General features: G+C 51.6%; 2 protein-coding genes and 1 pseudogene across 3 annotated transcripts; 2 read left to right on the forward strand and 1 right to left on the reverse strand.

The window, feature by feature from the left end:
* The first annotated feature begins 4,983 nt into the window (after positions 1 to 4,983).
* Positions 4,984 to 6,737, forward strand: LOC140222131 (uncharacterized). The gene has a single exon (XM_072292330.1). It carries the CDS (start codon positions 5,045 to 5,047, stop codon positions 6,215 to 6,217), a length of 1,173 nt encoding a protein of 390 aa, XP_072148431.1. The 5' UTR covers positions 4,984 to 5,044; the 3' UTR covers positions 6,218 to 6,737.
* Positions 6,738 to 7,109: 372 nt separating this feature from the next.
* Positions 7,110 to 10,318, forward strand: LOC117847966 (uncharacterized). Of its 2 annotated transcripts, none has more exons than XM_034729270.2 (2): positions 7,110 to 8,408; positions 9,585 to 10,318. In XM_034729270.2, exon 1 carries the CDS (start codon positions 7,187 to 7,189, stop codon positions 8,402 to 8,404), a length of 1,218 nt encoding a protein of 405 aa, XP_034585161.1. In that variant the 5' UTR covers positions 7,110 to 7,186; the 3' UTR covers positions 8,405 to 8,408; positions 9,585 to 10,318. The 2 variants fall into 2 exon arrangements, with proteins under 2 accessions (XP_034585161.1, XP_034585162.1); XM_034729271.2 differs by having other exon boundaries at positions 9,720 to 10,318.
* Positions 10,319 to 10,507: 189 nt separating this feature from the next.
* Positions 10,508 to 12,318, reverse strand: LOC117849380 (polyphenol oxidase I, chloroplastic-like; annotated as a pseudogene).
* Positions 12,319 to 12,967: the final 649 nt, after the last annotated feature.

Raw genomic sequence — 12,967 nt, forward strand, 5'->3', positions numbered from 1 at the left:
GGACAGGACGTTGCACATCGCTCGGTTGGACGACGATTCCTTCTCCTCCTCGCTGGCCGGAGAGAGAAAGGGCTCGAATTCTTGCTTGTCATAATCGAAGTATCGTGCAGATGCCACCTGATCGCCGGGGATGGAGGGGATGAGGACGTGCCGGCGATGCAGGGGGTCGCAGACGACGAGGTCCTCGAGCGAGGATGCCGGCGCGGGCGCGGGCGCGGAGAGGAGGACGCGCCCGTCGCGGACGTCGCGGGTGCGCCAGCGATTGGGCTTCGGGAGCAAGGAGAAGGTGAAGTCGGCGGCGCGCGCGACGGCGCCGGCGGCCGAAGCGGAGCGATGCGGCGGCTCGGCGGGGTGGAATATCCCGATCTCCGCGACGATGCCGCCGAGCACGGGCGGGGAGTGGAGGGACCTGTAGCGGCGGAGGAACCGGCGCGCGGTGACGACGCGGTGGAAGGTGGTGCAGGCGGCGTTGGCGCGGGCGAGGTCGGCCGCCGAGTCGAGACGGATGAAGATATCCTCTAGGATCTCGTCCGGGAGGCCCGGCTTCGCCGCTGGCGCGCCGGCGGCGAGGCCATCGCGCGCGCGCGATCGGGGGCGCGGTGGGATGAGACGGATTCGACGACGGTTGTGGAGTGGAGCCGTATGGGCCGATCTCATTACTGCCGCAGCATATTAAGGGGCTGCTCTGGTTTTGAATGGGCCGAACCGCCGGGCCTAGATTTCTAAAGAATTGAGACACTTACCCGAGTCTTTTTTTAATTGGGCCTAAATAAGAACTCGTTCCTTTTTACTACAATCACATTTGTAATTTCACATCCTCTCCCAAAAAAAAACATTTGTAATTTGACAGGGCAACTTTGGCAATATCACGAGAGCAAATCTCCACTGATAATCACATTTTATTTCAGAATGAGAAACTTTATCGGTCGGTAGCAATAACTGGACAAGCACCAAAATCCAATGATCATTGTGATCACCGTCAGATTTACAGAAACAGGACTCGCGCATCGAGATCAAGGCAGGCAGATTACACAGGCATGCTAAAAAAAGCTCATTCACACCATGCTTTGACTCGGGCAAATAAAAAGGCTCTCCACGAGCATTCCACAAGCACGAGAAGCATACAAGCTTAGCTCCCGGAGGAGTGGAGGGCAATTCTATGGTCCCTTTTGGCAAGGCTCTGGTTCCTCCTAAAATGGGGAGGAGCCGAAGGAGCTTAAAATGAGGAGGAATTGGAGGGGCTATTTTTTTACTCCCTTCTCTCCATATAAAACTGCTTCGGCTCCTCTAATGCTCCAAGCATGGAGCCATCTCCTCTAGTGCTTCAAGCATGGAGCCATTCTTGATCAAATTGTTTGGTAGGGCTTCAACTGGAACCGTTGGAGAAGTTGGAGCTGGAGGCTTGCCAAAGGGGCCTAGATCAAAACAAAGGAAGCTTTCTGCGGCTAGAATTCATCAGAGTCATAGCATGCGGATCAAGAGCAAATAGCAGGACTCTAAAAGTGAAAGGCAAGCCGGTTACTACGATCCAGTCCACTTCAATTTCTTCATAATTGTACCAATAATTATACTCGGCAAACATGCATAAGCAAAAATACTTGATTTACAGACCCAATAGTTCTAGAACATTAGAGTGACACACACAGAAGTTCTCACTTTCACTTCACTGCCGGCAGCATCTGATATCTTGGGACGACATTCATAAGCCCTCAGATTCAGATAGAGGTTGCGAACCAAGACAGCTCTGTCCCCAGGAGAATTTCTTAAGTCCTGATCAGTGTGTCAAGAGAGCAGACCTGCCAAAGATTGTAGTGCTAGAATCATCAAGAGGAATTAATTCAGAAAAAAATTGGAAATTGTAAACATATATAGTTACCTAATACGTATGGTGGTTTATCGTTATGTTCAGAAACACAAATTTGGAAAATTATAAACATATATAGGTACATACTACATATTATAAGATTGTAGTGCAAAAGTAAGACATGTTAAGTGGTGTACTCGTTATGTTCAGAGACACAAATTTAGAAATTGTAAACATACATAGGTACATACTACGGGGGCGTTTTCTTCCACTGTCTTATTTTTAGCACGTGTCACATCGAATGTTTAGATGCTAATTAGAAGTATTAAACGTAGATTATTTACAAAACTCATTACATAAGTGGAATCTAAATGGCGAGACGAATCTATTAAGCCTAATTAAGCCTAATTAATCCATCATTAGCAAATATTTACTGTAGCAACACATTGTCAAATCATGGACTAATTAGGCTTAATAGATTCGTCTCGCCGTTTAGATTCGTCTTATGTAATGGGTTTTGTAAATAGTCTACGTTTAATACTCCTAATTAGTATCTAAACATTCGATGTGACGGGTGCTAAAAATAAGTCAGTGGAAGAAAACGGGGCCTACAAATGGTTGCGGCTGACTAGTCTCGGAAAAAGAAGACAGATAAAACTGCCACATAAGGGTGGTGCTAATTTTTCAAGAGCGGTGCTACAACTACAGAGCTTAAATCGCAGCCACTGTTTATTTCAATGTCAAGTTAATCAGTAAGCTTTGTAGGAAGTAGACAAAAAAAAAGCAGATATAATTCATATACAATTATAACCTCCGTGGATTTACATACAGATACATAAGCTTATACTGACTAACTTTCCCATTTGCTCTTATCTGGTTGAGAGAAAACAATTAACGTATTAGACGACATGCCAATGACCTATAAAAGCTTCGTTAAAACATGAAACTAGTAGTAATTTTTTTATCAGCTTTGAGATAGTCTAACGGTATCACAACTTGATAAGTAATCATTTCTCCAGTCCAATCCCTATGTTGACTAGCTATCCAATATAGCACACGGAAAAAAAATGCAGGCATGTCTCTAACAATTAAACAGAAGATGTCTCTAACAATAAAAATTGGTTGCAACAACATAAAAGCACATTACAGGAATAAGTAGGTTCATATAGCACACTGACAACATAAATTGCTATCCAATATAGTGCAAGTGCAACAACACAAAAGCGAATTAAAGGAACAAGTAGCACAACACAGCACACCAACAATATAGTTTACTGTCAAACATGTGAAGGAAGCAAGTAAGGTTCTTACCGTCACATTTCATATGCTTGGCGGTGATAATGGTGGTGGGAAGCTTGCATACAAGTAATCGTGACTAGTTTCAAATTTCAACAGACACAGCCTCTCAAACAGCAATGTCTTGAGCTGCAGTGTGAAATATTGCGCATCTGGTTTTTTCTCAGGAAATTTACAGGAGTGGCATTGATCTCTCTTGGAATCCCTCGTACGAGTACATAACCCTCGGCTACACCTCTTGAGATGGACCAGTAGCAGTCGGGCAATGGAATTATGTTGTCGTGCCGCCACTCTTCTGCGCCAACACCATTGTCTCGCCTAGTCTTACCATAGACGGGCGGAGCTAGGGAGGAAGTTGTGGGTGCGGCTGCAGCTAGAAAATTTTCGTAGTCTCTTATCAAACCTAAAATTTCATCATATTTACTTGACCGTCTACCAATCCTACGAAGGTGCTGCACCCCTTCAAGCTCCGCCCCTGACTATAGAGGTGGAACTCAAAATCATTAAGAATTAGCAAACCAAGCCTGCCATCTGCTGCCTCCCCTTTGCTTTGCCTCCCCCAATGCTTTTCCCTTTCCCTTCGCTTTCAGGCGGGAGGTCAATCAAGAATTTCGGGCACGTTTGGCAGGTTGAATCGTTTCCGTTTCTCATGAGAATCGGCAGGAACGCTGGCAGCCTGCGAAACGTTTCACGCTCCTTTTTTTCTTGCCTGGTCGAAACGGCTGGAGGCTGGTTTCGTTGGATTTTCATTCATAATCAGTATACCTCCCCACCAAAATTACCACACTTGCTGCTCATCATTTTAGTTGTATATTGATCGTGTACCCTTTTAAGAATACCACCGCACAATCATGTATTATGACACTACTAATAATATTTCTCATCATTTTATTTCTCCTTGTTATGACTCAAGAAAAAAACATCACATATTGGAGGGCACATATGTCTATTCCATTGTATTCTCCTCTTTCATAATCTGAATCCAGACAATCAGCCAAATGATTTCAGCAAGTGATTCTATTCTCTCTAGAAACATTTCGAGAGAGAATCGAGATCTGAAACATTTCTTTGAGAATCTGAATCCCTGCCAAACGCACCCTTCGTCTCAAGCGTGCCCAGCACGAGCATAACCTTCTGACCATACTCTGTCCAGTAGCAGCAGCCGTGCGCGCAGTGGCGCTTCATCAATGTAGGGTATGGTATCTCATCCATTCATGGGTTCCAATGCTAAAAGATGCGACGGCCTGCCACATTCCGGTGACTGGAGAGAAGACAAAGGTCACAACCTTGGCTTCGGACATCACATTGCAGAACACACGGAGTGACGGTTCCCCCACCGTGTCCGTCGTCTCTGGGGACCGAAGGATCAGGCTGCCACACCGTCCGCGGAGCTGCTGTCGAGCCGAGCCATGCCGCGTCCTTCCGCCGGTCGGGATGCGTCCATCCGCCGGCCGGGCTGCGCCGAGCAACGCTACGTCCCTCCGCCGGCCGCAACGCGCGGTGCCGTAGACTACTCATCCAGCGAGGGCGGCACTCCAATGCACAGCGCCATGGACAGGGGACAAGAACGCGGCTCTCGCACTGCGTGGGCGGATGGCGGCCATGGCTCCTGCCACAGGTCATAGACAGTGACGTGGCAGTGATTTATGTCGATTCTTGCAATATTTGTAATAATTGCTTTCTGTAAGCTTTCCAAAAGCATTAATAACTTTGTTTCATTTTAGAGATGGATTTTTCTTTGAGGCAGGCAGGCTTGAGCCAGCCAGCCCACTACTACTACGTTGCGAAGCTTTAGAAAGGCCCGTTAAAAGCCCAGCAGCATATGCGGCCCATCTTTTTCTTGCTTCTGCTCCCCCTTTCCCACCACTCGCCCGGTCGCCCCCCGCCGCCAAATCGAATCGAAGCCATCTCTCTCATCTCTCCCGCCGCGCCGCCGGCCTCGCGATGGCCACGGCCACGCCCGACCTCCCCGACGAGGTTTTGGAGGACATCTTCATCCGCCTCGACGACGCGTCCGACCTCGCCCGCGCCTCCACCGTCTGCGCCTCCTTCCACCGCGTCGTCTCCGCCCGCCGCTTCCTCCGCCGCGTCCGGTCCCACCACGCCCCGCCCGTCCTCGGCTTCCTCTACGGCAACACCTCGCCGGGTTTCCTCCCCGCCTCCGACCCGCGCGGCGCCGCCCCGGCCGGCCGCGCCCTCGCGCGGGCCGCCGACTTCGCCTTCTCCTTCCTCCCCGGCCGCACTACCCGCCGCTGGCGCGTCCGCGACGCCCGCGACGGCCGCGTCCTCCTCTCCCAGTGGTCGGTCATCCTCGCGGACCTCGTGGTCGCCGACCCCTTGCACCGCCGGTACGTGCAGATCCCCCGCATCCCCCACCTCCTGGTGACCTCCCTGGCGGACTTCTACATGCACACCTTCGAGCCCTTCCTCGATCCGGCCAGCGACAAGGAGAAGGAAGAGGAGGAGACCCTGCCGTTCCGGGTGATCTGCAACGTGCTGTCCGAATCGAAGGTCGCGACCTTCGTCTTCTCTTCGGTAACCGGGGAATGGCGTGGCGTCACGTCGTTCAGCTTCCGATCCTACGGAGCGATTCGGCACCCTGGATCGTTGCTGCGCCACTACGCGAGCAGGTGCTTCTACTGGACGCACGATTCCTGGAACTACTTGCTCGTGCTCGACACGCGTGAGATGAAGTTCTCCATCGCCGGCTTACCGCCAAACAGCCATGGGCGACGGCGGGCCATTTTCTATGCAGGGGAAGACATGCTCTGCCTGCTAACTCTTGCGAAGCAGAAGTTGGAGTTACATTGGAAGACTCTTGGTGACAGTGGTTTTGGCGTGGAAGAGTGGCAGCATGACAAGACCATACCGTTGCCTGACTGTTACCGGTACACCATCCTTGACGCGGCCGAGGGCTACTTGCTCCTACGAGGGGCTCCACGGTTACTGTCTTCGTATGCCAACTCTTCGCAGCAGGTGCCAGAATCACAGTACTTCACACTGGAGCTCAAGACGATGGTGGCTGAAAAGTTGTGCTCATCGGATCAGACCGTGTGTCACGCGGGGGCTCACCTGTATGCAAGCTTTCCACCGTCGTTGTCACTGCCGAGTATATGAAACGTTAAGAACCCACATTGTGTTCTGAACTTGTTGCAGGAACTAGTTTGGTTGGCGTGCTTTGTGTCTTACTTTTTAAGTTTTATACTGTCATTACGATTCTGTTTGGGAAGCTAGCTAGCCAAAATAGAGAATGAAGTAATAATCTCTGCAGCATCTTGCAAGAGACTGCTCCTGTTCGCTTCAGCTTATAAGCCGGCTGAAAAGCTGAAATGGCTGATTTGTTGTGAGAGGAAAATACTGTTTGGTGGTTGATAAGCTGGCTGAATAAGCTGAAGTGAACAGGCCAATCATGCAGGGCATTGCGGAAGGTCAAGCGTGCTGACAAAGAAATTTTGTAAGTGATTCTTTCCATTCTGAAATAATGCGTGTTGCTCTCCAATCTCCATAGTGCTTTGGCATTGCTTGTGGTTGACCATTGGTACATGTGTTGTGTTTCTTATTAGCTCATTCTTTCCAGTTAAGGAGAACTGGTATGTTTCTCTCTCTTGTTAATGCTAGCTAGGATAAGCTTGAGAGCTGCAAATGTTATTCATCTTCCTCTTTGGCAAGCTGTAGAGCAAAGAGGTCCAAGCATACCTAGAGTGTTTTGGCCGTGTCATTCTTTCTATTAAGAAAATCACAGTGAGGTCTTTACAGGAACAAAAATCTATTGGACAGTTATAAGCGCGGTTGAAGTATTCACGTGCATCTTTCAAAAAAAAAAAAGTATTCATGTGCCCACCAATCAACAACTCGTGGGCTTGTGGCCGTGCTGGGTGGGTGTGGGATAGAATAAAAACAGGAAAGGCTTGTTTTAAAGGGAAAATAGGCTTACCGATTCGGCCTAGAATGGCCCAGCCCATCTCAGCCCAGACCAATGTAAGAGTGCACGATCACGAGATCGGCCCAGCTCCATCTTTACACACACACACACACACACAGAGTTCGGTACTTCGTTCCACTCCACTTCCCGACCGGAACCACGCGATGGCCACGGCGGCGCACCAGATCGCCGCCGCTCCGGCGGCGCAGCCGGCCCTCCCCGACGAGCTCCTCGAGGACATCTTCCTCCGCCTCGACGCCGCAGCCGACCTCGCCCGCGCCTCCGCCGCCTGCAACACCTTCCACCGCGTCGTCTCCGCGCGCCGCTTCCTCCGCCGCTTCTGCTCCCTCCACCCGCCGCCCGTGCTAGGGTTCCTCGAGTCCCACCAACCCGGGCCGTTCGACCCCGCCGATCCGCCCCATCGCTCTGCCCCGGCCGCGCGCGCCCTCGACCGAGCCGCCGACTTCAGCTTCTCCTTCCTCCCCAACCCCACGCCCAACTCCTGGAACGTCTGCGACGCCCGCGACAGCCGCGTCCTGCTCTACCGGCGTGCCAGCGAGACGGGCGCGTTCGCGGACCTCGTGGTCTGCGACCCCTTGCACCGCCGGTACGTCCAGCTTCCCCCCATCCCCGACGACCTCGCTGTATCTACGGGGGCCCGGGGCATGCCGGATTTCGACCCCTTCTTCGATCCAGCCAGCAAGGAAGAGAAGCATGAGGATGGGGAGGAGGATTTGTCGTTCGGAGTGATCTGTGCAGTGCAGTGCCAGCACAAGCTGGTGACCTTCAATTTCTCTTCAGTCACCGGAAAATGGCGTGCCCTTATGTTCGATCGTGTGCTTTCTTTGGCCACCGATAACATGGCTCTATACATTGGATGCTTCGAGCGCCACTACGCGCACGGATGCTTCTACTGGACGATTTATGGTAGCAGCGGTATGCTCATGCAAGACACGCGAGAAATGAGACTCGCCAGGGTTGAAATCCCGACCGTCACCTATCGCCAACAGAAGGCCATTGTTGAGGCAGGGGAAGGCAGGCTTGGTCTGCTAGCTCTTGGTGATTGCATGTTTCATCTCTACTGCAAGACTCTGCGAAACATTTGCATTGGCACAGAAAAGTGGCACCACGACAGGACAATACCCTTGCCCAAGCTTGACTCCCACTGGCGGATCATTGGCGCAGCTAAGGGATGTGTACTTTTACAAGCGTCCCAGTTCACCAGCTCTTCGCAAGAAATGGAAGCAACACAGTATTTCACATTGGATCTCAAGACATTTCTGGTTGAGAGACTGTCTCTGTCGAATCAGCCCATTGAGATTAATAATCGAGCTCACCTGTATGCAAGCTTCCCACCACCATTGTCGCTGCCATGTATATGAAGTGGTAAGAAACAAAGAATTGTAGCTGTTTTCTTCGCTAATTTTGGAGTTAGTTTATTTGCTGGATTGATCTGCAATTTAATTGTTGCCATGGCGCACTTATATTTGGTGCATCGAAATTATCTCACGGCTGCTGTCCCCACTCCCCACCATCTAGGGACGGAGCCAGTAGGGGCTGACAGGGGCCATGGCCCCCCTTAATTATGGTCTCCATTTTTCTATTGAAAGACGTAAAGATTAAGAATAAATTAGCTACATGTTTAGTGTTTGATCCATGAATTAACTTAGCTGCCCACCTAAATTTTTCCATCCTAGCTCCGTCCTGCCACCTTCTGCTGATTAACTTTCAGCACTTCTAGGTCGTTGACATATCCGTCTGTATGACAATTGTCTAGGCCCTCAGTTTTTGTCGGGAAGTACCCTATAGCAACGAATGACAATGTTTTAGTATGCCACCATACTCTCATATATATGCATAAACACTTGTAGAGTTCAATTGTATGTATGGTCGTATCATCTATGATTGTGCTTTTGTTTGGTTACATATATAGATGAATCCCATATCGTGTCTATCTGTATATTTTTCTTGTGTTTGGTCTAGTTTCTAAACTGTTGAACTTGACAACGGTGAGGGCCTGAGGGGCAATGCCTGCCCTTTTCAACTCTGTGCTTGTCACATTTTGGTCCGATCTGTCAAGTAGAATTTGTCTGCCTTTGCTGGTATGGATGGATATAGCCTGCTTCAATGCTATGCAATCCGTATTAAAAAAAGTTAAATTTGTGTCTCCAAAAAAAAAATCATAGTTTGTTTGGTATGCATCAGCACATAGCGACATCTTATTAGAGGCATCATCTGCTATATGCTATTTGGAAAGCCAGTCAAAGTGGGGAATAGAGTAATGGTTGTATGGAGTAGTACTGTGCAACAATGTCAAAGCCAATGCACATTTTTCACGGCTAAGTATTGGAGCCATACGATCTATATATGTGCTTTTGTTGTCGTATACATAGGTGAGCCCAATATAGCATCTATCTGTACATGTGCGGGTGTTTGGTTTAGGACCTACACAAGTTTACTGTTGAACTTGACATCATGTTTGATAATCGTGGCTGCCCTTTTTCAACTCTCTGTTTGTATCATTTTTTTTTTGTAATCTGTAGGCTTCTATATATGTTGCAGGGCTTCACCGTATCGGACAGGCATAATATCTGGCTTCTTTGCTGTAATGGATGGATCCAGCCTGCTGTAATGCTATGCACGAGCAAAATAACCGACTTTATTATTCTAGATGACTAACGTGGAAATCTTTGGTAGGTCTCCTCTCTTGACACACGGACTGGGACTTCTCAAGGGGACAGCAGTGCGGGTTTGCAACGTCTATCTGATGGTTTAGGAGTGCCGTGCAAGACAGCGCAGCAGTTGAAAAGATATCAGCAGCTAATGGTAGTTTGTGACACCTATCTGTAGATTGATCAGTGATGAGCAGATTCTTGGCACTTCAATTTCTGCTTTCCCGTTCCTCCCTTTTGCCCGTATCTGCATTCTGTGACCATTGTGCCTGTGACAGAGGCACCGAGGCATGTCTCCAACTGCTGATGTCTGCTCTTACTTGTCTACAACTCCTATCAGTCATGTTCCTACCTTTCCCCCTTGTGATGTATTGTGGCGATACTCGGTCGTCAGGCTCCCCTCGTGTATTCTTAAGCTTTTAGTTTGCACTCACGGAGGTCTGACCAATGGTCTCCTGGTAGTGATGTGAATGGTCATTAGTTCATTAACGGCTTCCGTATTTCGCAAACTAAAATAAAAATAAAAATAAAAATTAGCGGCTTCTGTCTTTTTGTCTTATGTTTAGGTCCTGTTCTTTGTTTGGATTCAGAAATCTTAGTAAATTTCAATTTGCACCGGGTAAGTCTTCATTGTTTCAGAGTCCACCGTCGAAAAAAAAGAAGTCGTCCATTGTTTCACTTATAGTTATAGCAGGGTCAAGGCCTTTTCTTTGTACCCAGGTGTGCTTGTATATGTTCCGCGTTTAACCAGGATATGTCATGAAAACCACACCAAACCTTGTAAAATCTTGGTAAGTTTCATTAGGTGCCACCCCCTAACAGCTCGCTCAGCGCCACCCCCTCATGCTGGTCCGTACGACCTTGCCGCCGCCGGGATGCTTCAGGGTGGCGAAGCTCCCGGCCATCTCCCTCCCTCCCGACGGGACCTTGCGGAACTCCCTCGCGTTCACGTGCACGTCGAACCTGACGAACTCCCCGGCGTCTGACTCGATGCCCTCCACCACCAGCACCTCCTCCTGCGCCGCCGGCTTACTCTTCTCCAGCAGGCTGCGCCACCACCGCCGCGCCGCGCCCTCGGCGGCCGCCTCACCTCCGCGGTCACCGGCGCGTCGAGTGACACGTGGAAGCTGACGACGGAGCCCAGCCGCCGGCCGCCCTCGGGGTTCACGCCGGGGGTGGCGGGCGGCCGCGCGGCGGGGTCGAGCCACGGCTGTGGGCGGTCGTCGTCGGCGCCGGCGTTGTACGTGTAGCGGAGCCGGTCGCCGTCGAGCATGTCGGGGTCGTCGAGGTCCGGGCCGCGGCCGCTGCCGGCGCCGACGATGTCGCGCCGCCAAGCCTCCCAGAGGCGGTCGATGTTGGCGTGGTGCGCGTTACGCGCGTAGAAGATGGGGTCGCGCCCGGCGGAATAGTAGACGCCCATGTCCTCGACGTTGAACAACGACTGGTCCCCCGTCCACACGTGCATGGTGTTGTGCGGGGCCCACTCCAGCTTCCCCGGGCCCGGCATCGCCTCGTCGCCGGCGCGGTACGGCTGCCCGAGGAAGAGCGCCGGCAGCCTCGCGCCGCTGACCATCTGCTTGTACATGAGGCGGAGGTTGAGGAGGACCTGCTGGTCGTCGGTGAGGTTCTTCTCCTCGCCCCACGAGAAGTCGAGGTCGCCGAGCTTGGGCGGCGCGTGGGCAGGCTCCCGCATGGCGTCGTAGAGCGGCGAGGCCTCGTCGGCGAAGGCGTCGGGGATGCGCATGCCCTCGGGGACGTCCCAGGCCCAGAACGGCAGCGCGAAGCCCGGGTCGCCGAGGAGCTTGGCGGCGATGCGCTCGAAGAAGTAGAGGTAGGCCCGGTGGAAGGGGAAGAAGAGCCAGGAGAAGTGGACCTCGACGCCGAGGTCCGACCGCCCCGCCTGCCGGTGCGCGCCGGTGCAGTAGGCGCAGTGGATGTTCGCCTGCTGGTGGAAGCTCCGCGGGTCCAACGGCGGCAGCGCCTTCTTCAGCGCCACCGCGCGCGCGTACTTGGCCACGTGGTCCGCGTCGCCAGCGGCGGCGTGCGCCGGCCGCCGCGTCCGGAGCGGCGTGGTGGCCGGGTCCGGGAAGGCGAAGGGGATGGGCTCCGATGGCGACGGCGGCGGGCAGCAGTGGAACGGCGGGAGCGCGAGCGGCGGGAGCTCCCTCGTGGCGCACCGCTGGTCGGTCACGATGGGCCACCGTGCTCGTGCGGTCTTGTTACTGCTTGCAGCGCCGCCGTCGCCGCCCTGGGACAGTGGAGCATCGGAGCAGGAGAGGAGGTAGGGGTCGTCTCCAGGCCGGTGGCGGCGACGATGGTTCGTGACAGGGAGTGCGTGCATGGGCTCGTGAAGAGATGGAGCAAGGTGGTAGCCGCGGCGGCGAGGGCGCAGAAGAGGACGACGACGCGGAGTGCTGCGAGCGGAGCACCATTGGTCGCCTTGGCGTCTCTGCGCTCTCGCTGCTCGCTCGTTGGAAACGTTTGGTGGTGGTAGCACTGGTGTCAGTTCAGAGAGACACTTTAAGCGCGCCACGAGACAGCGAGGCGTGCGGCATGCACCCTCTGTCCTGACACGTGGCATGCACACGTGGCGCGGCATTGGCAATGACCATGGACATACACATTTCGCTAGCTGTCGTGGTTCTTTTTGTCCAGGCCCTGTTTTTGATAACCAAAATTCACTGTAGCATAAATGTAGCGTTTCATTTGTATTTGTGAATTATTATTCAAATATTGACTAATTAGGTTTAAAATATTCGTCTCGCAAAGTACAATCAAACTGTACAATTAATTTTTGATTCCGTCTACATTCAGTACTCCATGCATGTACCGTAAGTTTGATGTGACGGGAAATCTTCTTTTCGTATAGTGCTAAAGTTGGAATTTTGGGTAATCCTAGTTTGGGCATGGCCCGTTCCCAACGAGTTTCACGAAACGGAGAAGGACATCTCCTGTCCTGGCAGCGTGCTGCCTGTCTTTAGCTTGTCTCCGTGGGAACGTACAGGGGCTGCTTCTTGCATGCTCGGCACCCTGGAGAGGATGTCTGGACACGCTTCGCTGGCGTACCAATGCCATACACACAGACACAGAGACACAGACACACTCCTTTTAGGGGCAAGAAGAAGTTCGAAAACTCGTAGCAAATTCTACTCCACAAATAAAACTCGCAACGAAACAATGGATAAAAAAAACCTAGCAACAAAAACAGCGAAATAAAAAATATTTCAGCTTCAATAATGTATATCATGGAATAACGGATTAGAGTGAAGAAAA

The sequence above is a fragment of the Setaria viridis genome, chromosome 3 (genome assembly GCF_005286985.2).
Source record: "Setaria viridis chromosome 3, Setaria_viridis_v4.0, whole genome shotgun sequence".
NCBI lineage: Eukaryota > Viridiplantae > Streptophyta > Magnoliopsida > Poales > Poaceae > Setaria > Setaria viridis.